This window comes from Diadema setosum, chromosome 16 (genome assembly GCF_964275005.1).
Source record: "Diadema setosum chromosome 16, eeDiaSeto1, whole genome shotgun sequence".
NCBI lineage: Eukaryota > Metazoa > Echinodermata > Echinoidea > Diadematoida > Diadematidae > Diadema > Diadema setosum.
In genome coordinates this window covers 32514797-32542192 of record NC_092700.1, presented here as the reverse complement: position 1 = coordinate 32542192, position 27396 = coordinate 32514797, and the positions used below count along the sequence as shown (strand labels likewise).

The 27396-nt window shown below is 41.2% G+C and overlaps 1 protein-coding gene across 1 annotated transcript; it reads left to right on the top strand.

Annotated features, from left to right (window-relative positions):
- The first annotated feature begins 2554 nt into the window (after positions 1 to 2554).
- LOC140239434 (uncharacterized) lies at positions 2555 to 5034 on the top strand. The gene is given in 2 exon segments (XM_072319273.1): positions 2555 to 4016; positions 4019 to 5034. Coding segments are annotated over 2 exon segments (2478 nt in total).
- The last annotated feature ends 22362 nt before the right edge of the window (positions 5035 to 27396 follow it).

Sequence of the window (27396 nt, the reverse complement as noted above, 5' to 3'; positions counted from 1 at the left end):
TGAACTCTTTCGGAAGCAGGTGGAGTTCCTAGGCCGGGAGGTGGGACGAGGTCGTATCTCTCTTAAGCCAGATCACGTGAGGGCGGTATTGGAGTGGCCAGTGCCCACCAGCTCCAAACAGGTGGAGAGGTTTTTAGGCCTGGCCAACTACCACAGAGCCTTCATGAAGGACTACGCAGCGGTGGCAGTACCTCTGTACCGCATCACTGGGAAAAATCAGTTTCAATGGGGCTCAGACCAGCAAGAAGCATTTGATACTATCAAGCAATTGCTAACTTCGGCCCCTGTTCTGACGATGCCCATACAGGGGGGCAGGTTCATCTTAGACACAGATGCCTCAAATGAAGCCATCGGGGCTGAACTCCTGCAAGAACGACAGGGGGAGGAAAGGGTCATAGCGTACGGGAGTACCTCTCTGTCATCAGAGCAGAGAAGGTACTGCATTATCCGTAGGGAACTTCTGGCAGTGGTAAAGTTTACACGCCAGTACCGCCACTATCTCTTAGGGAAGCCCTTTACAGTGCGTACGGATCACCACAGTCTGCTCTGGTTGTTGAATTTCAAGTACCCGCAGGGCCAACTTGCCCGCTGGATGGAAGAATTGAGCCAATACCAGATGCAGGTGGAACACCGTCCAGGCAAGAAGCATGTTAATGCAGATGCCCTTTCGCGTATCCCCATTGCGACCCCTTTCTGCGAAGAATTCAGGTTGGGGTTCAAACTGAAGGACTTGCCGTGTGGGGGGTGTGCATACTGTAGGAAAGCGCACGATAATTGGGCACCCTTTGCGGAGAAAGTTGACGATGTGGTCCCTCTTACAGCATCACCACCTGAGGTGCAGGCATGCAGGGTAGATGAATTTCACCTTGGGGAAGACACTTGCACACATGCGGTGGTACAAGAGGTGGATGGGGAGCTTCAGTTGCTGTTCAACGAAGCCCCTACAAACTCCTTGGTCAGTCTGTTAGTACCAGATGATCCTCCCAGTACTGATCAGTCGGTACAGGAGAGATTCAAGGGAGAACAGGAGAATGACGAGGGATTTAAGGCGTTGCGCGAGTGGATGTCCACTGGCGCCGAGCCAAGCGATGCCACCAAGATGCTGTGGGACCCAGAGGAGAAGTACCTCTGGATCAATCGGGACCTTTCCAGCTTGGTCGACGGCCTAATCCATTGGAAGGTCGGCGACCAAAAGGTCTTGTTGGTCCCTAGAGCAATCAGGAAGGAGCTTATCAGCATGAATCATGACATACCATCTGCGGGACACGTAGGACGTGAGCGGTCTATTGCCAAGGTCCAAGGTAAGTACTTTTGGTACGGCATGAAGCGGGATATCAAAGAGTATATCCGCACTTGTTCGGTGTGTAATCGGAATAAGAAGACCGCCAGGTACGGGAGAAGCCCCATGATCAATTATCATGCGGGAACACCCATGGAGCGAGTCCATTTGGACTTTATGGGCCCACTACCAAAAACCCCCCGTGGCAATGTCCACATCTTAATGATGGTGGACCAATTCACGAAGTGGGTGGAATGTGTACCTCTTCCCTCCCAGACAGCTGAGGAGACTGCCCGCGCGGCAGTGGGGGAGTTTTTTAGTAGATTTGGGTACCCGTTCCAAGTCTTCACCGACCAAGGGCGGAACTTCGAGAGTCGCTTGTTCACCGGCTTATGTAAGCTGTTGGAGATCCATAAGGCTAAGACTATGCCTTATAGGCCCTCAGCTAACGGCCAGGTGGAGCGCTTTAACCGAACCCTTATGGATGCAGTACGTTGCTTCATTGGGAAACACCAGAATGAGTGGGACCTCTACCTGCCGCAGATAGCAGGTGCTCTGCGGTCCACGGTCAACTGCAGTACTGGATTCACCCCTAATCGACTGATGCTAGGGCGTGAGGTCAACCAACCTGCTGATTTATTGTACCCTCTTCCCACTTCGACGCGGGCAGTGGATGAAGAGGAGTACTGCTCCGATTTGCGGAAGACTCTCGAGCAAGCGCACCATGCAGCCCGGTCTACGCTACGGTCCACCCAAAAACGTCTCAAGCGAGACTATGACCTTAAGACCTACCAACGGGAGTTTAAGGAGGGTGACCTAGTGTACATTCTGGACCTTGCCAAGAAAAAGGGTAAGTGCAAGAAGCTCAGCCCTCCATGGAAAGGGCCTGCACTTATCCTCGAGAAGTTGTCTCCGTACCATTATAGGGTCCAGTGTCGTCACGCAGTCTTTACTGTGAACCACGATCACCTTAAACCGTGTGTGGATCGGGATGTCCCGGCGTGGTGTCGGCAAGGAACGGCCGCTTCTCAATCAGAAGAGGTCTACTGCCTGTGCCGTAAGCCCGATGATGGGAATCTCATGATTCAATGTGACAAGTGTGATGAATGGTATCACGGCCGCTGCGTAGATGTGACCGTGGCGGAGAGTACCACTATGGACAAATATTATTGCCCTCGCTGTAAGGCTAACCACTGATTTTGTTTTCTCTCTGTTCACTCCAGGTCGCATGATGTGGGAAGGGATCAAAGCAGTTGACCTATTCACTTGACGGACATGACCGACCCGGACAGGTTGAGAGAATTTATCAGGGGGGCAATCCGGGACAGGCAATTGTGTTTTCCTGGGTTACTTTGCCAGGGATATGAGGTCCTCCCGCGTAGGGAGTTTACTGGCCTTGCGAGGGAGCAACACGCACTCGCATTGAGAAGGGGGGATGGAGAGTGGATTCGCTGCCTCCATAGCTATCTCCGGTTCCACACCGACTTGTCCCGGGAGTGGTTGCATCTTTATGTGCCACACCCGGAGTCAAACCGAGATGCACCCCTGGGGGGTGGGCTAGGGTGGGGACCTGGCAATGGTGGGTCGGAGTCCCTTTATTGGGATCCCTCTATGGGGGTGCGGACCCCTTTTCCGCCCCCTTGGAGGGGAATTCCTGAGCCCACTACAGCCTCCGGACGGAGAAGGTCTCCTCTGACGGGCCCAGGTAACCGTGCCACTGAGCGGGTGAGGACCTCAAGGGATACCAGTGGGCGGGAGGAATTCCCACCACGAGAAGCCTTGGGTGTGGGGCAAGATATGGGGAGGAGGGGTGCTCGTGAAGCAGTGGAGACTCAGTACTTCACGCGGTCCCGGGGTGGCAATAATTGCCCCCCAGGGAAAAAGACTGCTTCGGCAAAACGAGCGTCCAGTGCCCGTAAGCGGCACAGATCACAGGGCGATGATGGCCATCCACTAAAGGCCAGGAAAAAGTTGTGTCCTGTGGTGGGCTGTACGCAGCGGAGCGGGAGGGTCAAATGGCATGTATATACCCACATGCCCACCTGTTTCCGCCGCTTCCCAGACGGGCAATATCAGCCAGAGAATACTCTCCCGCAGGTGGCCTGCCTCAGGTTTCTGGCACAGACCTTGGTGGGCACTCCTGATTTAGATGCATTAGTGCAGTTTGTGAATCGGGAGTGGGAGGGTCCCATCGGGGCAGTGTCCACAGACGGGTTGGAGGATATCTCCGCCCTAGCCCGGGAGATGGGATGGCCTTGCCCCCAACCCATACGGCTAAGGCCATTGGGATCATGGGCGGCACTAACCCATTGGCGAGTACTGGCATTTCTGTACTCGCGACTCACACCCGAGGAGTGCCAGGAATTTCACCACCTCGGTGGTGCGAAGGTAGGACAGAGGGGCGAGCCCGCCACAGGTTCCGGGAGGAAACGAGCCCCTCCAGCCACCGTGTCCCGTCCTCCTTCACCGAGCGTGGACCCAGCAGGGGTAGGGCATCCCTCAGCAGCACAAGCTGAAGCCCCCTTGACTGCCCCTGTCCGCGAAGTGCCTGCACCTCGGGGAACACCACCTCCCCGTGCAGAGGCAAGCGCAGATGGGGTAGTTGAGATGGAGGGAGTGGTTGAGGGGACGGAAATTGCAACCAAACCCCAACCCACAGAAACTGAGGGGAACTCAGGCGTTGAGTCCCATCCGGCTGGTCCCTCCACACCCTTGCCACCAGTGGGTCCGGAAGGGGGGTCCTGGGGAAGGAATTGGTCCCCGATGCGGTTAGAGTTGCTGGGCATCCAGCAGAGTCTCCGCCAGCATCCGCTAGGACTCCCACCTACGCCGCCACTCTACAGGCTCCATCACCGCCTCCGAAGGCCCCTGGAAATCCGACAGTCCAGGGCGGGTCGGCTGTTAAGCCAGCGGGTCCAGGGGGAGCAGTCAAGCAGCTGCCTCAGGCTTTCGACAGCCATTTCCACCTGGACCGACTGGAGTCACGGACTGGCCGCAAGGGCATCGGAGCGATCCTTGCTACAACGGGTAGGCCTACCCGAGTGCCAGTGAAGGTTGTCGGGGGTGTCCTGAATTATTGTGACCCCCAGCAGTACAACAGGATCTTCTTCCCCGTAGACTCCATGTGGAAGGTGGCGGTGGGAATACATCCCAAGAAGGCCCCCAATGCTTCGGCATCCACTCTTGATCGTCTCCAGGCACTCATCTGCGACCCTCGGGTGAGTGCAGTTTCAGAGTTGGGGTTGGATTTTTCGTGTCCGCCCAAGACGTTCAAGGGTCAAGAAGGACTCCTGGATAGGATCCTTCGTATGGGGGTGTCTGGCCGCGTGTTGGTAATACACATGCGGGGGGATACGGATTTGGACCCGGCAGGAAGTCAACCCAGCCGGCTGGTACGGGCAGCACTTAAGAAGCATTGCTCCCGTCACCAGTGGGTCCATATCCATTGCTGCCAGCTGACCGCGACTGAAGCAGTGGCGTGGGGGAAGGCGTTTCCACACGCTTACTTCAGTTACAATGCCTCGGTTTCCCGTTTTGGAGCCGATCAACGTAAGGCTTTAGCGGGCGTCCCTTTGAATCGGCTCCTATTGGAGACTGATTCACCCCACCTCAGCCCTGACCGAGAGGTGCCCATCAACACCCCGGCCTACCTAGGGGAAGTTGCGGCACGGGTGGCAGAGGTGAGGCAGGAGGCGGTGGCGCTGGTCATCAGTGCCACCAAGGACAATGCCCTCCGGCTATATGGACACCGCTAAGCTGGCAGCAGGAGCCTGGTGGCATGATACGCTCTTGAGAGAATACTAGTGGGTTCCAGAGGTATTTATTTATATTCTATTGTTTTTATTTCATACAATATGGGGGACAATTTTGCACCTGCCTAACATTTGTGGCGAGAATAATCCGGTAATCCCCAGTACACTTGGGGTAGTACTTTCCGAATAGATTTGGTTTTTATAGTGTAGGGAAAAACCTCTGGATGCCCAAGGGGTTAGCATTACTTTATAAACTGTGGGGCGGGGATTGAACCACAGTCCAGGGCAACCATTTCAATAACTCGGGATGTTAGTATTTTTTCGACTGTTTGGTGTTTGGGCCGTGCTTTGCCCTAGTTAGTTCTCATGTTGTTATTTGTGGATGCGTAGGTCCTCCTGTAGTAGAGTTGTTGAAGTTTTGAAGTTTTATGGTTGTCCATTGTGGACGTAGTTCTCCCCTATTGGTAGAGTAGTGTTTTAGGTACTTGTTGTTAGGGGTGATTTAATTAGGTTAATCAGGGTGGGTCAATTACGGGCTGGGGTCTCCTCCTCTAAATAAAACGGGGGGGGGAATGTAGTGGGATTGGGTAACCACTCTCGACGACTGTACTTGACCCGGACTGTCACTTTAACCGGACTGGGGGGGTCACATGACAGATTCCCCCTTCCTTGTCAGGTGACCGTTGACCCCCCACGACCTTTACTCGACGCTGATGGACACACGATTTGGGAAAGGAAAGAACTACAAGGATACACCTGTATAAATCTACCTGAATCAAGCCCATCTTCAGCCTGGCGTAGTTGGTAAGTGTATATTCTGTGAAGTGGACACTAACTCCCACTTTATGTGGAAGAAAGCCCCACCGCCGTGCTTATCTACCGATGAACGCCACACGGTGGGGCTGAATTCACGAGTATAAACAGGCGAGCCGCCGTAGTATTTGTACGGACTCCTTGGGGCCTATTTCACGAATATGCCGTAGAAAATTAGCTGGATCTGTTTCTGTTTCTGTTCCGGTTCCGTCGGCATAGGGCCTAACGTTACTCAGAATTAACTGTACTCCACCAACGTTTTGTAACCGTGTGTTAGTATGGTCGTGTGTGCAGGGCAGGAAGAATGTTTCACATTTGAAGCCTCTTCACATTTGAAGCCTCTAGGATCTCACTGTTGCGTGTTGGTTAGGTTACTCTTTTTCAACGTTATGTCGATAGACAGAAACCACGTCTAACGTTAGGCCCTAACGTTAAGTCTAAGTGTTTACTGTTACTGTTAGTGTTCACGTCCACGTCAGTCGATCCAGTGGCAGTGCAATACTAAGCCATTATGGTCTAGACTTAGATCTAGGGCCTGTCCAGACCAGGGGCCTAGCCCTAGTAGTTTATACAACGTGTAGGCCTAGGTCCTACTCCTATGTCGATTTATAAAATTCGACTGGAACACGTAGGCCTATGTACAATGTAGATCTAGGGCAGACTAGGCCTAGAACCACTTCTAGGCCCACACACTTATTTAGGCCTAGCTAGATATGGGTCTAGTATACTCAGGGCCTAGGCTTAGTATAATTTTTTAGATCTAGATAAGTCTTACACTTAACAAGTTAGTCCGGCGGTACGCAAACAAAATTTTAACCCACCCACAGACTGTTTAATCTGCCCTCGTTCAAACTCTATACATGGGACTACGTATGGACAAAACAGCTGCGATGGACGCGAGAAGCCCATATTCATGGTAGAATTACTCACGATTGCACTCATCTTCGTCATGATGTTGAGAGAGATCAGTAAGCAATTGTGGAATAAAGGAAGCATGATATCCAGCCAAATCTTGATTAGTATTTCTTCTACTGCCTTGTTTCGCTGAAAGTTTTCGATCATCGTCGCAAGCGATTGTCATAGAATTTTGAACGTGTTCAAAGTTCTGCGATGGGCTGCGATGGCTGCGATAGCCCCCAAATCGCCGGTTGTCGTATCGCAGACATCGTCACACTGTGCGATTTCTCGTCGTGCGACATCGTAAAGGGTAAATCGCAGTAAAAATCGCACAGTGTGAGTCCGCCTTTACTGCTGGCATTGCGGTCCCTTTTTACACCTGGAGTAAATACCATGATCACATTGTGTTTTCCATGCTTATCATCTCCTCCATCCTATTATATTCTATCTTAATTCAATCATCAGTTCGACTACTAATCTGCAAGTTGATTTTTGCTTGTTTGTTTCTATTTTTGTTTTTGTTCGCGGTAGGCCTACTGCATGCCCGAACGGGAAGGTTTGGTATATTTTGGAAGGTAAATGCACGTGACGAATACTCTCGTCAACTTTTAAAAAGCCAATCTAAATGCAAGTTTCTTTTAAAAAGTAGAATTCAAACATCAGAACGGAAACAACCGAAGACGATCCGTTAAAATTGAATGAGAATGTTATGAAATCTCACGTTTTGTTTGTTTGTTTGTTGTTTGTTTGTTGTTTGTTTGTGAACATTGGTCACTATGGACAATGGAAATTATTTGGGTACGTATCAGGGCAGTTACACCCCGAAAACAATTACCCCCGGCTAAATACTGGTAAGTGGTAAGGTTAGAGTAAAGACTAGGGTTAGGGTTGGATTAGGATTAGGGTTAGGGGAAGGGGAAGGTCCGGGGTAATTGCTCATAGGGTAATTGCTCTGGACCTTTGGGTGACTGGGTGATGAGATAGAGAAAAGACAGTTAGATATGGCCAGAGACGTGGCTAGTACTTGGAGCTAAGGGAACCATGACCTTATATTTTGACCAACAAACCTGTAAAATAAGTTTGATAATAATAATTTAACATGGATTGCACGTGGGAGCAGAAACTAATAAAAACCAGAGAAAAACTGGAGATTTTTTTGGGGGGCTGCTGGTCAACAAAAAGCTTATCCATTTTGGAAGAATTACTGTGCAGAAAAGTCAAGCATTAGCCAAATTACTCACTTGAACATTGTAAAATTCCATCCCTCCAATTTTTCGAAAGATGAGAGAAGCCGTTGTGTTAAATTTCAGTTGTAAAGGGAAAAACAGAAAACAACTCAATACGTTTTTTCTTTTAGAAGGATGTTGTAAAGATGGTTGAAAAAAATATTGATATATCAAAACAATTGTTTATCTTCCAACTGATAGTTTGACCGATTTTTCAACGAGATTCATGCAATGATTTTGTCACGATCCAGATAGATATGACGTATGAAGCATTATTTTTTGATTGCTCTCTGACATGGTATAAACACATTACTTAAAATGTTTTATGAAACAAAATTTCATTATTTTGCAATGGAATCTTCGAAGGCATGGGGAATAATTAGATCCTGCACTACCATGACTACGGTGGGAGATCCTTGCATATCATACATTATTATTGTATCACATTTAAAGTAACTTATTTTTTTTCTGAGTTCTTTTCATATTTCCCCTTCACTGCCGTCTATCCTGCAATTTCTTGACATGCAAGAAAAAAAAATCGTTTACCATTCATACAAAGAAACATTTTATTACGCTTGACGAATTTGAATTACAAAAATCAATGACTGTGTTTAAAAGTATGACGAATTGACCGTGACTATGCTTAGCGACAAAGACGAATTTCAGGACATTTGGATACAGTTGAATGCTCATTTTGTTACAAACTTGATCGACTAAAACGAATACAGATGACACGAAATTTGATGACATTAATCAAAGAACTTAAAACGAGTAAGCTCCTTCGGACGAAATTGAATTGGAAATTGGTAAAATTGAATGAAGAGATGATAAAAGTGGGCTGGAACTCTTACATTATTTTGGACATCTACTGCAGTCAAAACCAACTTTTTCGTCTTTGATACGACGGGATGTTTCCCTTGTAGATTTCAGTTTTCAATATTTTAAGCAGAACATCAAAAGAAAATGCTACAACACTTTTTTGACATCACCATAATGAGGTTACAAAAAAGGAATAATTAAATAAGCATGTTTAACATGTTTAACGGAAATGTAATGTTCAGATGCACAGCCATAATTTCTTCTTGTGTATATGGACTTGTTATCACCATGTAACATCTTAAAATGCTGTCAAACACTGACAACACTGTGCCAGTTTTACAAAATGGAAGGTTTGTTATTCCGAAGATTCGTTATTCCTCAGGTTCGTTAATTCGAGAGTGAAAACAATACACACGAACTTTATTTGTTTTCGGATTATCGAACCTTCACAAGGAACCTTGTTTCATTTTCGGATTAGACCTTCATAACGAACCTTATTGCATTTTCAGATTAACGAACCTTCGGAATAAGGCTAGAAATATTTGCACAGTGCACTTCCGTTATACCGAAGTCCTTTGGACCGGCGGTATATCGAAATTTCTTTTCAGTACATTTATATTATGATGATAATTTTTGGACTTGAATGTTTACTTGGTTGTACCGAGCATGTTCGTTATAACGGTAGTGAACTGTATTAAGAAACCTTACCTCATTTTCAAATCCACAAACAGGGAATTTGTATGTTTTGGAATAATGAAACTTTGGAATGACGAACCTTATTTCCTTTTCGGATTAACGAAGCTTCGGAATAACGAACATCACCCAATTTCTATGCCATTAACCCTCTGCGGGCCAAGTTGTTATTTTGCTCATAGATATGTATGTGAAATTCTTGCACATCTTGACTCATTCTCACAGAAAGTGTAAAAATCCTATACCTACTCCTGCCATGCAAGGCCTGTTTGTGCACGTATTAAAAGTACGTCCACTTACATGACCTATCACACGTTCTTGATTTTGCCACAATACAGGGCATGGCGTTTTCGCTTTCCCTCGTCTGGGCTGGCCACGTACACCGCCGCCACCCAGTTTTGCCGTCACGTCCACCTTTTCGGCTTCTACCCCTTCGCGACGGACTCGAGGAACCAACCGCTTCGGTACCACTACTACGAGAACGGCACCATGAATTACTCGAAGAACGCCCACAAAATGCCGGACGAGTATCGGCTCTTTCTGGAACTCAACAGCACAGGTGCAATTCGTCTCGTGAATCAATGCGAATGACTGTCGATGATATTAATTCTTAGATAGGGTGGCGTTACACTGTCACGAAATTGACAAAAGATGGCAATATGAGGATACAGAATAGGTCACAGGTTATAGCACAGAACTGAACCACACACGGAGGCTACACAAGGATGTGAATCTTCCTTAACCCTTTCCATACTCAATTCTTAAATCCCCATTAACATTATTACAGAGGCCACCAGGTTCCAGTAAGGAACGGGTTAAGAAGTTTACCCGAAGGAGACACGTGGGAAGCACGTTAGCTACACGAAGACTTTGGCACCGCTCACAAAGTTGCCGTTGGTGGCTGAGAAACTCAGACGGCGGTTGCCTTTATGAATAATCCTATAGGCCCGAATTCACGAATGGTACAACTGAAACCATGGTTTAAACCATGGACAATTTGTATGGAGCGCCAAATGTCGCATGGCCTATTTCGTTACGAAATCAGTCATTTCGTCAACAAAATGATCATTTTGTAACGAAATAGGCCATGCGACACTTGGCGCTCCATACAAATCAAATTGTCCATGGTTTAAACCATGGTTTCAATTGTACCACATTCGTGAATTCGGGCCATTATGTTTCTACGATCAATGCCGAATTACAACATTATCGCGTGTCCGTCTTTGTTCAATTTCGGGACAGTGTAATGACTGCTTGAATACTTAAAAGTGACTCGAAGTGAGACTATCTCTTGTGTTTTTGAGGCTTGACATCATTGGCGATGAAGGCAATTATCATCACAATGGCGAACAGAAATGACGGCTGAACAGTGCTGAAGTTGGTAGTCAGGTTGATATGGAACATAAATATGCATTGTAGTCTTACAGGAATTATTTAGTTTACTCTAGTTTATTCATAGCAGAAATACAAACAAACTGAAGTAAGCTTTATGGTTTCCAACAACCTCATAACGACTGAGTTGACATGAGGCGTGTCAATTAGGAAAAAAAAAAATCAGTACTTGAGAGGGCGCTGTCTTCTTTCAGGGACGCATGATGCTGCATTTCACATAGTTTCAAGCGTTGAAATTGCCTTTTCCCGAACATATGAAATAAATCTTTAGAGCGTTTCATTAATCTATTGAATATATTGTGATGTATGCCAAGAGGTTGCTCGATATTAATGGTAAATGTGTATACAGTCATGTGGCTTTGTCATTGTCAACAACCTTATGAATTTAACATAACGACTGAAATCAAATGGACTTGAGGCTTACGTATTTAGATGCCATTTGTTAACCGTTAAAAAAAAAAATCAGTACTTTAAATACGCATAATTATAGTTGTTGGCTTTGTCATGTAAGTACCGTTCCGCATAATGTCCAAGTTAACTCTGATCAAAAAAAAAAAAAAAAAAATTCAGGCACACAAAATGACAGAAGTTTCACCAGCATTGAACTTTAGAATGACAGTCAATGTCAAAGTATTCACCGGGTAGGGATACTGGTCACAATCGCCCATTCAAATTAACAGACTGGTGATGATGTTTCAAACTTATAATTCTATTTAGTTTTCCCGTAAATATGCATTGACAAATTACAGTGGCAATGCAGATTACCATAAAAAAAAAGTGTTACCCGTCCAAACTATAGCTAGAGCAATCGGCCGTATAGTTTAATTTTGTATTCAAGCTTAATTCAGATTTGAGGATATTGTTTCAATTCCCTTACGGAGCAAGGAGCCAGCTCATTTATCCACCTGTACATATTTTATGTAATATTTGGTATGCAGTCACTGTAATGAATAATTATAGGAATCATTTAAGCTTTATCGATACCTCAAATGATCTATGAATTGATTAATTGCCTTCTTTTTCTTCTTCGTATGGCACAATAAATGCGCCTGCGGTGATACTATTTGCCGACTATTGCTAGTCTTGCTGTGATATGTATGTTGAGAAATATTTCTTAAGATATGAATCACAATGTGTCAAAATTTCTTTCATTCTCTTTGCGGAGGATTCAAATTTATTTTTTTTTTCGCATAATAATCCTTTTACCCTTGTAAAAACATTAAATTTTTAATTAGAAAAAGTTGCTCAATGGATAAAAGCTAATAAATTAAAAATATATGCTTTTCAGCAACTCCATTGAGGCACTACCTGTTGATATTATCTTTGATGGCACATCACTGGAAAATGTTCCTTATGTCAAATTTCTGGGAATAACAGTTGATAATAAGCTTTCATGGAAATTTCATATCGATAGTATATGTAAGATTATTTCACGAAATATTGGTATAATCAACAAGATTAAATTTTGTCTTGCTTTGTCGTCCCTGCTTACATTATATTCATCCCTTATCTTGCCTTATTTAAATTACGGTATTCTTGTGGGGAAATACATATCAAACTTTTTTGGATAAATTACTTCTACTACAAAAGAAGTCACTGCGTATTATATGTCACACTGCATATTTGTCTCATACTGATCCTTTATTTTTTGAAAATACAATATTTAAAATTAAAGATTTGTATTTGTTTAATTTAGGAAAACTTATGTATAATTACAATAAAAATAATATTCCATATATATTTGAATCAATGTTTTCAAAAAAATCAATCCGTTCATAATTATCCTACAAGGCAATCCAATGAATTTCATTTGCCATTTTTTAGGACTTTGCTGGCTCAGCAAACCTTCATCTACGAGGGGCCAAAGAATATTGGAACTCACTTCCCAACGACATAGCAACAGCACAAACTTTGAATTCTTTTAAGAACAAATTAAAATTCTTTCTATTGAAATCTTATGATATACAATCAAATTAGGTCCGGTTTTATTGTCTCAATCAAGTCATCTTTTTTACAAGTATTAAGATATCAAACAGAAATCATCTTTTAAAGAAAATAATCTGTTTAACATAAGTTTTCCACAGATATTTCTTTTATTATACCAGACAACAGTGAGTCTATTCTCTTTCTCTTTTTTATATCCGTCCCTATGCATTATGTCCCTATACCGGTATATGCACCCAATCAATCGCAATATCAAACCAGGGAGCGTTTTATCGTTTTATCATTGCATTTACATCATGAAGTACAGTATGCTTGTGTCCACGATGGCGTGTGTTGTACCATAGTCTCATTTCCCCCTTTTTTTCTTCTTTTTCCTTTTTTTCTTTCTTTTTTCCTTCCTAAGTTAATTTCATGTCAGCTGACATTGGTTTCTTTGATTTTGTGTACGTATTTCCGAGGGTCCCATACCCTACAAGCTTTGCTTTTTAGTGGGACCCTCCATTTCCATTCTAATCTTTGTATTATGTATATGTATATACCTTAGAAAGGAATTTCTGTTGTTACTCGTGACCACTTGTACGTTTTCTTTGAAATTGTTACAAATATGTTCTGTAAATGTATTGTATATGATTTTTCCTGTTTATTCAATGGAAATGGAAATAAGATTGAAATTGAATTGAAATTGAAAATGTGCTCTAGGATTTGACTAACATTGTAGAGTTTACAGTACTGTCAGACTGTGTAATGATATTTCAATGTACTTCATATATTTGTCTTTGTCATAAAGTCCTACAGCAGTTAAAGTAAAAGCTTATTCGAATGTGTGCTCAGTCAGTTTTTCTTTGTACGCTGATATCTCACGATTGTCGTCAAAATTATTTGCTTCTATAGTTTTATGAACCTGTTGAATTATACATTTTACGGCCGACACGCACCTGGCCATAAGGGTGTGGAATGAAACTGTAAAACTTAATCATGTCAATGTATGTCTTTATTTGTGAAGATATATGATCGGTAGTCTGTACAGCAGTGTTTACTTTCAAGCTGCTCGATCCCGTGGAACAGTGCAATGTCATTAAACTTCTTGAAAATTTGAAATAAACCCTTTTATTAATATACACTCCGCGGATCTTTCGGTTAGATGTTATTTTATGCTGTGTCAAATGCTTAGCTTTTGATTGAAAATATACACTTAATTAATCACGGGTGATGTCGACATTGTAATGTGTTTTTATTATTCCACAATGAATTAATTGGGAGCATTTACATAAGGATACGATGTGTTTAATTATGTGTGTGTGTGTGTGTGTGTGTGTGTGTACGTGTGTGCGTGTGTAAGTCTAGAATCTATTGGCGGAAGAAATTAATATATTCATCTATACGTTATCATAATACACAAATATTACCCTTTTGTGACAGAGATGTAATCATCTCATACAGCGGGAGTTATATTGACCCCATTATGTCTCTAAGGGAAAATATAAGTTTTACCAAAGGGAATGTCAGGTGGTAATGAATATTATTACAACAATAGACAAGACAATATTAAGTATATTCTACGGTTTTCATAAATACACATCATAATACTAAAAACTTTCATCGGTTGGGGATGACAATAAATTTAAATGTTTAAGCTTCTACCAACCTTTAATTGCAGTGGGCAAGCTTAATTGCAGTGGGCAAGCTTTCGTCCTACTCCTGAGGACTTTCTCAAGCCTTATGCAGTGAGGTGTTGTCTTGCTGCCGTTGCCTGTCTTTGTTGATCACTGGACCAAAGATGGGTGAGAGGGTAATCATAATACTCATTCTAAATTCTTAAATTATATCACCTGACGAGGCGTTAATTCGCGTAGGCAATATAACGATTTCGATTTCGAATTCAATGAAATAAGGTTCGTTGGTCCGAAAAAGGACAAAAAATGCGTACATCACGAACCTTCGGAATTACAAATCTCATGGGGATAAGAAGATATGTCTTACCAAAGGACATAAAAGTGGCAGATATTATTTACAACGATAGACAAGACGCAATATTTAGTATATTCTACGGTCTTTATAAATACACATCATAATCATTCTAAATTCTGGAATTTGGGTGCGGGCAATATAACGATTTTGATTTCGAATTCAAAGAAATAAGGTTCGTTAATCCGAAAAAGGAAGAAAGAAAGTGCGTATGATTATCACGAACCTTCGGATTTACAAATCTTAAGATGATGGGAAGTATCTAATACCCGTCAGAAACAGTAATCCTTCTACTGTCCCTCCCGACTTCGCCATTACATAAATATACGTGTACATTCGAATGAAGGAATCTGATTACATTCTCGAATTAATGATCCTTATTTCATTTTCGGATCAACGACTCTTCGGAATAATGAACCTTCGCACGGAATAACGCCACTCGGATTAACGAACCCTATTTCATTTTCTAGATTTATCTGGTATATGAAAATATTCATTTCAACATAAGAAAGGTACGGGGAGTTTGTGAACGACCCTTATGTCATTTTCAGATTAACAAACCTTCGGAATGACGAACGTCACCTGATATGGTTAATGTAACAAGTATTATTATCATCAATTTATAACTAAAATTATCATATCATCGTTATATTCCTTAGTTTTCGATTCTTTCCATTTAAGTTTTATTTTATCAGAAGGGGTTACGATTGTGAGGTGATTGTGACGTAATTTTGACCCATACTCCTACGACTGCGGTACGTCATTGGGTGCAATGGTTAATAATGATCTAATGTTAGTAACATTCAATAGCAGCAGCACACTCATACAATCGTTCTCACTCAGACTAATTAAAGAGAGGGAAGATTAACTTCATGTCGAAATAGCATTCATTGCTTCGAGAGTTCGGTCTTTCCACAGTGACAGTGTTTATGTCGATACAAGTACTGGCTCGGGAGCGGACTGGGCCGAGTCTCTAAAGCCTGAGAATAGTCTCAGAGCAGAGAAGGTCATAAATACTCTTAGTAAAAGTGAAAGTGAAATCTCCAAGTGCCCCTCTCCAGACAATTAGTGTCAGTGTATTAAATCTTTATAGGCCAGGCGCGTGCCGGTTGGCCTTGGACGACCTCAACTGGCACGCGACCACAACTAGACTAAAGCCCGCCGCACACAACACAACTCACGACTACTACTAACGGACTATGGATCCGAAATAAATTAGAATAGCCTCCGAATAAACACGCTTCTTTATTTCAAATCTGCAGGGGCCCGTTTCATAAAACTTGTCATCAGTGACAAGTTGTCATAGATGTGACAAGCTACTGAAATCCTTGCATCTGATTGGCTGAGAGCAAATTTGTCATAGAAATGTGGCAGTTGTCACTGATGACAAGTTTTATGAAACGGGCCACGACTCACGGACTTTACGACTAAGCGACTTTGGATCTGAAATAAACAAGCGTGTTTAATCTGAGGCCATTGTGATTTATTTCGGATCCAAAGTCTGTCAGTCGTATTAGTCGTGAGTCGTATATTGTGCAACTCCAATGACAGACTGTCCCTCACTGTTAACCTTGGATTAATTTACAAACAGGCCGAAACCCTTACTTTGAGGATGAAGTGCTACAAGTAGTTTTATTTACAACTTAAGGAGCTTGTGTTTGAAACTCCTTGTTTTATACAAGGGCAAAACACTCTGCCCTTGTATTAAACACACCTGCTAGAAGAAAGAACGGGCGGTGTATTCTTTGAGTCTCGCTTTCCAGCCGGACGGAAGATAACAATTGTGAAAAGCAAATACAGAGAGAGAGATGACCGAAATGGAGAAGATAAGCTTTATTAGTGACCAGAATTGAGAGAGGAAATAGAACTAGCTTGGGCTGCGAGACCAGTACAAAGGAGCTTCTGCAGTACCGATAAATTCCAAAAACGAGTGTTTATGTTGTCTCCTCGGAAGCTGAATTATAGCCTAACTCACAAGGCGTTCATAATGATTCTATTCTGTATTTTTGCTCTGGACATGCACACAACATAAAAGGCCTGTGGTTTCAAGCATAATAGCCTACATGCAACCCTACTTTAATTCTGCGTTCGTAATAATACAAAATATTTCCTTGAAGTGCATGCTATTTCAAGCTAGGGAGTTCTACCCGACTCCATGTACAAGTTGGCTTCAAAAAAAAAAAAACCACACAAATAAAAACAGAGTAAACTTATACTTCACTCGCAATCCCATCATCATTAGTCCATGAGAGCGCTTGAAATAGTTAGATTCCATAACTTAAAAAAAAAAAAAAAAATCTTATTAAGAATTTCAGTGAAACTGTTATACCATTCTGTTTATCTTGGAGTATTTCACACCATTCACTGTAAGGCCAAGTTCAAGACAGTATGTCATGGTACTGTATACCATATAAGATGCCTCCAACGTGCCCCCCCCCCCCCCCTTCTCCCTTCCACTAACCAATTCTGAAGAGGTTTGACAGAAATTCCAAATATTACATTTTTTGCAGTATTTTGTGTGTTTTTTTTTGGGGGGGGGGCAAAGAAAAAGATGCACAACATTGCAGGCATTTAAAACTACCGTTTTTCCAAATTGTATTACTACACATGTCTATTTCAAAAAAGGGGAAAATATTGCTTTTTTTCACCAAAAATATGCCTTTTCAGCCCTGAGGATACCAATACTGCTATTGGCGGCTTTGCCTCGCGACCGAACTACCCACGTACATCCAGGGCGCGCATCCCCTCTGCTCACTCTGCTCAGGCACTTAAGAGGCGAGAATGCTCTGCGGGAAGTAGTTTCACCAAAGGTCACAGATATTAATTATTCATGAGCTGGCGCGGAGACTGCCGAAGCCTTATTGAATATGTATGAGGTGGGAGATTCCCTTTCCCCTGCGTTGTAAACGTACACCACCGAGTGAACGTCATGTAAACACATATCGCTTTCACAGTTGCAGCAGTGTGTGTGTGTGTGTGTGTGTGTGTGTGTGTGTGTGTGTGTCCGTCTGTCTGTCACTCACTCGAGAAATGTCCATCGACGACTCACCCTTGTTGACATCCCACAGACTCTGTACAAACATGGTTTGACGATGAGTTTGATCGTCATTGTGGTAAGGGGTGTCAAGATTTCTTCAAATAAATACTTTTAGTAACGTTAGGGCCTAACGTTAGTTGTTATTCCTTTTTGGGGGGGGGGGGGTGGGTAAAATGGGCTAGATCAGAAAACACAGAAAAGTACACTCAATGAAATCAGTCATTCTTGGAAGTTCTAATTGATTCGAAGTTCATGTCAATCAACCGTTAAAAATGACAAAAAGTGCACTTCTAATGCCTATGCGAATATTACGTAAAACGAGGCGACAGTAGAGTGTGGTGAGGCGACAGTAGAGTGCGGTTTGGTCATATTGGTGAATTCACCGATGAAATTCAATTTTTAACATTAATTATTTTTAGTAGAGTGACAAGCAAAGCCCCTGGAACCGAAACTCATGTCTTTTGATGTGATTCGATCGTTAAAAATGACAACATCTTAGTATTAAGTGCTCTTCTAATGCCTATGAAGTTATACACATAAAACGAGGCGACAGTAGAGTGTGGTGAGGCGACAGTAGAGTGCGGTTTGGTCATATTGGTGAATTTACCGATGAACTTGAATGTTTAGCATTAATTATTTTTAGTAGAGTGACAAACAAAGCCCCTGGAGCCAAAATTCATGTCTTTTGATGTGATTCGATTGTTAAAAATGACAACATCTTAGTATTGAGTGCTCTTCTAATGCCTATGCGTTACACACAAAACGAGGCGACAGTAGAGTGTGGTGAGGCGACAGTAGAGTGCGGTTTGGTCATATTGGTGAATTTACCAATGAAATTCAATTTTTAACATTAATTATTTCTAGTAGAGTGACAAGCAAAGCCCCTGGAGCCGAAACTCATGCCTTTTGATGTGATTCGACCGTTAAAAATGACAACATCTTAGTATTGAGTGCTCTTCTAATGCCTATGCGTTATACACATAAAACGAGGCGACAGTAGAGTGTGGTGAGGCGACAGTAGAGTGCGGTTTGATCATATTGGTGAATTTACCGATGAACTTGAATTTTTAACATTAATTATTTTTAGTAGAGTGACAAGCAAAGCCCCTGGGGCCGAAACTCATTTCTTTTGATGTAATTCGATCGTTAAAAATGACAACATCTTAGTATTAAGTGCTCTTCTAATGCCTATGCGTTACACATAAAACGAGGCGACAGTAGAGTGTGGTGAGGCGACAGTAGAGTGCGGTTTGATCATATTGGTGAATTTACCGATGAACTTGAATTTTTAACATTAATTATTTTTAGTAGAGTGACAAGCAAAGCACCTGGAGCCGAAACTCATGTCTTTTGATGTGATTCGATCGTTAAAAATGACAACATCTTAGTATTAAGTGCTCTTCTAATGCCTATGCGTTATACACATAAAACGAGGCGACAGTAGAGTGTGGTGAGGCGACAGTAGAGTGCGGTTTGGTCATATTGGTGAATTCACCAATGAAATTCAATTTTTAACATTAATTATTTCTAGTAGAGTGACAAGCAAAGCCCCTGGAACCGAAACTCATGTCTTTTGATGTGATTCGATCGTTAAAAATGACAACATCTTAGTATTAAGTGCTCTTCTAATGCCTATGCGTTATACACATAAAACGAGGCGACAGTAGAGTGTGGTGAGGCGACAGTAGAGTGCGGTTTGGTCATATTGGTGAATTTACCGATGAACTTGAATGTTTAGCATTAATTATTTTTAGTAGAGTGACAAACAAAGCCCCTGGAGCCAAAATTCATGTCTTTTGATGTGATTCGATTGTTAAAAATGACAACATCTTAGTATTGAGTGCTCTTCTAATGCCTATGCGTTACACACAAAACGAGGCGACAGTAGAGTGTGGTGAGGCGACAGTAGAGTGCGGTTTGGTCATATTGGTGAATTTACCAATGAAATTCAATTTTTAACATTAATTATTTCTAGTAGAGTGACAAGCAAAGCCCCTGGAGCCGAAACTCATGCCTTTTGATGTGATTCGACCGTTAAAAATGACAACATCTTAGTATTGAGTGCTCTTCTAATGCCTATGCGTTATACACATAAAACGAGGCGACAGTAGAGTGTGGTGAGGCGACAGTAGAGTGCGGTTTGGTCATATTGGTCAATTTACCAATGAAATTCAATTTTTAACATTAATTATTTCTAGTAGAGTGACAAACAAAGCCCCTGGAGCCAAAACTCATGTCTTTTGATGTGATTCGATCGTTAAAAATGACAACATCTTAGTATTAAGTGCTCATCTAATGCCTATGCGTTATACACATAAAACGAGGCGACAGTAGAGTGTGGTGAGGCGACAGTAGAGTGCGGTTTGATCATATTGGTGAATTTACCGATGAACTTGAATTTTTAACATTAATTATGTAAAGAGAGTGACAATCAAAGCCCCTGGAGCCGAAACTCATGTCTTTTGATGTGATTCGATCCTTAAAAATGACAACATCTTAGTATTACGAGCTCTTCTAATGCCTATGCGTTATACACATAAAACGAGGCGACAGTAGAGTGTGGTGAGGCGACAGTAGAGTGCGGTTTGGTCATATTGGTCAATTTACCGATGAACTTGAATTTCTAACATTAATTATTTTTAGTAGAGTGACAAGCAAAGCCCCTGGAGCCGAAACTCATGTCTTTTGATGTAATTCGATCGTTAAAAATGACAACATCTTAGTATTAAGTGCTCTTCTAATGCCTATGCGTTATACCCATAAAACGAGGCGACAGTAGAGTGTGGTGAGGCGACAGTAGAGTGCGGTTTGATCATATTGGTGGATTTACCGATGAACTTGAATTTTTAACATTAATTATTTTTAGTAGAGTGACAAGCAAAGCACCTGGAGCCGGAACTCATGTCTTTTGATGTGATTCGATCGTTAAAAATGACAACATCTTAGTATTACGTGCTCTTCTAATGCCTATGCGTTATACACATAAAACGAGGCGACAGTAGAGTGTGGTGAGGCGACAGTAGAGTGCGGTTTGGTCATATTGGTGAATTTACCAATGAAATTCAATTTTTAACATTAATTATTTCTAGTAGAGTGACAAGCAAAGCCCCTGGAACCGAAACTCATGTCTTTTGATGTGATTCGACCGTTAAAAATGACAACATCTTAGTATTGAGTGCTCTTCTAATGCCTATGCGTTATACACATAAAACGAGGCGACAGTAGAGTGTGGTGAGGCGACAGTAGAGTGCGGTTTGATCATATTGGTGAATTTACCGATGAACTTGAATTTTTAACATTAATTATTTTTAGTAGAGTGACAAGCAAAGCCCCTGGAGCCGAAACTCATGTCTTTTGATGTAATTTGATCGTTAAAAATGACAACGTCTTAGTATTAAGTGCTCTTCTAATGCCTATGCGTTATACACATAAAACGAGGCGACAGTAGAGTGTGGTGAGGCGACAGTAGAGTGCGGTTTGGTCATATTGGTCAATTTACCAATGAAATTCAATTTTTAACATTAATTATTTCTAGTAGAGTGACAAACAAAGCCCCTGGAGCCGAAACTCATGTCTTTTGATGTGATTCGATCGTTAAAAATGACAACATCTTAGTATTAAGTGCTCATCTAATGCCTATGCGTTATACACATAAAACGAGGCGACAGTAGAGTGTGGTGAGGCGACAGTAGAGTGCGGTTTGATCATATTGGTGAATTTACCGATGAACTTGAATTTTTAACATTAATTATGTAAAGAGAGTGACAATCAAAGCCCCTGGAGCCGAAACTCATGTCTTTTGATGTGATTCGATCCTTAAAAATGACAACATCTTAGTATTACGAGCTCTTCTAATGCCTATGCGTTATACACATAAAACGAGGCGACAGTAGAGTGTGGTGAGGCGACAGTAGAGTGCGGTTTGGTCATATTGGTCAATTTACCGATGAACTTGAATTTCTAACATTAATTATTTTTAGTAGAGTGACAAGCAAAGCCCCTGGAGCCGAAACTCATGTCTTTTGATGTAATTCGATCGTTAAAAATGACAACATCTTAGTATTAAGTGCTCTTCTAATGCCTATGCGTTATACCCATAAAACGAGGCGACAGTAGAGTGTGGTGAGGCGACAGTAGAGTGCGGTTTGATCATATTGGTGAATTTACCGATGAACTTGAATTTTTAACATTAATTATTTTTAGTAGAGTGACAAGCAAAGCACCTGGAGCCGGAACTCATGTCTTTTGATGTGATTCGATCGTTAAAAATGACAACATCTTAGTATTACGTGCTCTTCTAATGCCTATGCGTTATACACATAAAACGAGGCGACAGTAGAGTGTGGTGAGGCGACAGTAGAGTGCGGTTTGGTCATATAGGTCAATTTACCAATGAAATTCAATTTTTAACATTAATTATTTCTAGTAGAGTGACAAACAAAGCCCCTGGAGCCGAAACTCATGTCTTTTGATGTGATTCGATCGTTAAAAATGACAACATCTTAGTATTAAGTGCTCATCTAATGCCTATGCGTTATACACATAAAACGAGGCGACAGTAGAGTGCGGTTTGGTCATATTGGTGAATTTACGAATGAAATTCAATTTTTAACATTAATTATTTTTAGTAGAGTGACAAGCAAAGCCCCTGGAGCCGAAACTCATGTCTTTTGATGTAATTCGATCGTTAAAAATGACAACATCTTAGTATTAAGTGCTCTTCTAATGCCTATGCGTTATACACATAAAACGAGGCGACAGTAGAGTGTGGTGAGAGCGACAGTAGAGTGCGGTTTGGTCATATTGGTAAATTTACTGATGAACTTGAATGTTTAGCATTAATTATTTTTAGTAGAGTGACAAACAAAGCCCCTGGAGCCAAAATTCATGTCTTTTGATGTGATTCGATCGTTAAAAATGACAACATCTTAGTATTGAGTGCTCTTCTAATGCCTATGCGTTACACACAAAACGAGGCGACAGTAGAGTGTGGTGAGGCGACAGTAGAGTGCGGTTTGGTCATATTGGTGAATTTACCAATGAAATTCAATTTTTAACATTAATTATTTCTAGTAGAGTGACAAGCAAAGCCCCTGGAGCCGAAACTCATGCCCTTTGATGTGATTCGACCGTTAAAAATGACAACATCTTAGTATTGAGTGCTCTTCTAATGCCTATGCGTTATACACATAAAACGAGGCGACAGTAGAGTGTGGTGAGGCGACAGTAGAGTGCGGTTTGATCATTATTGGTGAATTTACCGATGAACTTGAATTTTTAACATTAATTATTTTTAGTAGAGTGACAAGCAAAGCACCTGGAGCCGAAACTCATGTCTTTTGATGTGATTCGATCGTTAAAAATGACAACATCTTAGTATTACGTGCTCTTCTAATGCCTATGCGTTATACACATAAAACGAGGCGACAGTAGAGTGTGGTGAGGCGACAGTAGAGTGCGGTGTGGTCATATTGGTGAATTTACCGATGAACTTAAATTTTTAATATTAATTATTTTTAGTAGATTAACAAACAAGGCCCCTGGAGCCGAAACTCATGTCTTTTGATGTGATTAGACCGTTAAAATGACAATATCTTAGTATTACGTGCTCTTCTAATGCCTATGCGTTTAATATACACATAAAACGAGGCGACAGTAGAGTATGGTGAGGCGACAGTAGAGTGCGGTTTGGTCATATGGGTGAATTTACCGATGAACTTGAATTTTCATTATTAATTATTTTTAGTAGAGTGACAAACAAAGCCCCTGGAGCCGAAACTCATGTCTTTTGATGTGATTCCACGCTTGAAAATGACAATATCTTAGTATTAATTGCTCTTCTAATGCCTATGCGTTATACACATAAAACGAGGCGACAGTAGAGTGTGGTGAGGCGACAGTAGAGTGCGGTTTGGTCATATTGGTGAATTTACCGATGAACTTGAATTTTTAATATTAATTATTTTAAGTAGAGTGACAAACAAAGCCCCAGGAGCTGAAACTCATGTCTTTTGATGTGATTCCACGCTTGAAAATGACAATATCTTAGTATTAAGTGCTCTTCTAATGCCTATGCGTTATACACATAAAATGAGGCGACAGTAGAGTGTGGTGAGGCGACAGTAGAGTGTGGTTTGGTCATATTGGTGAATTTACCGATGAACTTGAATTTTTAATATCAATTATTTTAAGAAGAGTGACAAACAAAGCCCCTGGAGCTGAAACTCATGTCTTTTGATGTGATTCGACGCTTGAAAATGACAATATCTTAGTATTACGTGCTCTTGTAATGCCTATGCGTTATACACACAAAACGAGGCGACAGTAGAGTGTGGTGAGGCGACAGTAGAGTGCGGTTTGGTCATATTGGTGAATTTACCGATGAACCTGAATTTTTGATATTAATTATTTTTAGTAGATTAACAAACAAGGCCCCTGGAGCTGAAACTCATGTCTTTTGATGTGATTAGACCGTTTAAAATGACAATATCTCAGTATTAATTGCTCTTCTAATGCCTATGCGTTATACACATAAAACGAGGCGACAGTAGAGTGTGGTGAGGCGACAGTAGAGTGCGGTTTGATCATATTGGTGAATTTACCGATGAACTTGAATTTTTAATATTTATTATTTTTAGTAGATTAACAAACAAGGCCCCTGGAGCCGAAACTCATGTCTTTTGATGTGATTAGACCGTTAAAAATGGCAATATCTTTGTATTAATTGCTCTTCTAATGCCTATGCGTTATACACATAAAACGAGGCGACAGTAGAGTGTGGTGAGGCGACAGTAGAGTGCGGTTTGATCATATTGGTGAATTTACCGATGAACTTGAATTTTTAATATTAACTATTTTTAGTAGAGTGACAAACAAAGCCCCTGGAGCCAAAACTCATGTCTTTTGATGTGATTTGACGCTTGAAACTGACAATATCTTAATATTAAATGCTCTTCTAATGCCTATGCGTTATACACATAAAACGAGGCGACAGTAGAGTGTGGTGAGGCGACAGTAGAGTGCGGTTTGGTCATATTGGTGAATTTACCGATGAACTTGAATTTCTAACTTGAATTGTATTTAGCAGAGTAACAAACAAAGCTCCTATAGCCGAAATTCATGTGTGTTGATGTGATTCGACCGTTGAAAATGACAATATCTTATTATCAATAGCTTATGCGTTATACACATAAAACGAGGCGACAGTAGAGTGATGCTAGGCGACAGTAGAGTGAGGTTTGGTCATATTGGTGAATTTACGGATGAACTTGGATTTCTATCATTGATAATTTTTCGTAGAGTGACAAACAAAGCCCCTGGAGCCGAAACTCTTGTGTTTTGATGTGTTTCGACCGTTGAAAATGTCAATTATTACCTTTGTATTCATTGATATACCAATGCCTATGCGTTATACAAAAAGGCGACAGTAGACTTAGGTTTAGTCATTTTGGTGACCAATAAGATTGGATTTACAACAAAATATTCTGCTAATAAAGTGATGAACTAAACACCTGTCTTCTAATCTCTGGTGTTTGGATGTGATTATAGCATAAAGAAATGACTATCATCTTATACATGTTCTTACAATGCTTATGTGTTTTTATGTGATTTAATAACGAAAAATGACAACATCCTGTACATAGATTGTTCTTCTAATGGCAATGTTTTTTACATAATATACATACACACACATGCACACACACACACACACACACATATATATATATATATATATATATACATATATAATATATATGTACATATATAATATATATATATATATATATATATATATATATATATATATATATATACATTATACTATATATGTATATATATATGAAGGGTTTGTTTGCAAAAACCGATAAGTCCATTTTTGAAGATTTTGAAGTACGGTCTCTGTCACATAAGGTACAAAATAATACCTTTTAAATGATATATTGGCCACTACATACAAAGCTATATTTTTGAAGATATGGTCAAAAGAAGCAAAAACTTTCTTATTATTCTCTTTATTTTTCTTGACCTTTAATCGCAAATATCTCCATTTGGCAAATATGGACTTATCGGTTTTTGCAAACAAACTCTTCATATATATATATACAAGTGAGTGCGTGCGCCGAAGAGGTTGCCCCTCGTTTCGAGCTCTGTTAGATTATATGATTTAGGGGAGTCACTTTGACGTTTGGCTTATCATTTATGTAGTGACGTATTTGTGAATGAACATGGAAGCAACTGGATCGCTTTTACGAGTTTTGGACGCTGTCTTGAAGATAATTGTTTGATATTTGTATGTGAAAGTTGCAAGACTGGATGTTCCCAATTTTCTTCCACACATGTTTGTTGTACATGTACTCCCTATGTTTTTTTTTTTTATTTTCCCTCTTTTACTACAAAACTAGTATAACTGATTTATGAAAAGGTCATTTTTGTTTGTTTAGAAGCCTTTTAGGCTTTACTTCTCCCTTTTACCCTTTTTATCAGACTGCATTCTAAGGTACATTTCTTTTACTTCTTATGACGTATATGGTATATGGACATCTTGGTTTCTACAAGCATAATATGTGAAAGTGCAATTTTGAATCTATTGTACAATCATATGTTTATAAATTTTGTAAAAAGTGTTTTTATAATATGTTGAAAGCAATGAAGTCTGATTGTAATATAAGGGCTTTTTACACTTGTGTTTCTTAACCCCGGACTTTCTCTGACCCAGGACTATCGTTAGTCCCGTACCAATTTTTTCAGCTTTTTACACTCGCCAATTAGTCCCGTACTATCTCTTGTCCGGGGCTAAGGAGAAAACTGACCTTTTTACACTCGTCTTTCTTAGCCCCGGACTTTCCAAACCACATGAATATTCATATTACGCTGTGTACTGTACACGTACACGCACGCACCGGCAGCACTTGATTACCTCGTTTCTGATTGGTCAGTGAGGGTCGCACTTCGTCTCCGTCGCTTAGCCCAGGATTATTTTTTCGTTCTGTTTACACTCACTTGCTTGGCACCGCAATTGCGGTGCTAGCACCGCAATTGCGGTGCTAACCCCTGCTATTTTGCAGGGCCAGATAGTACCGTACTATCGGTGGGGCTAGCCCACTTTGGCAAAAACGAGTGTAAACAGAAAGTGGGCTAAGGATAGTCCCGTACTATCGGTGGGGCTAAGGCCCCCCCTTAGCCCCACCGATAGTCCGGGGCTAAGCAAAAATTTACAAGTGTAAAAAGCCCTATAGTGTATTTGGAGTTGGAGTGGAGTGTATTTGATAGTTTTTTATGTAATATAGATATTGATATGATAAATACATGTATAGTAAAATTGAAATGCAATATTTGATGAAATATATCATTATGTTTTTGGTGTGCAATAATTTCATTGATTTTTTTTTCAACATTTTGGTAATTTCAGCTGGATGGTTGGTAAAAAGTTTTGTAACTGCTGTGCAATAACGTCTCCTCTTTTTTTACACCCCTGCATATGTATTTTTTGTTGTTGTTGCTTAGATTAAGGGTTTTTATAAATATTCATAATCCAGTGTTGTAAAGAAAAGTGATAGTATCGAGTAGTTTGGTTTTTTT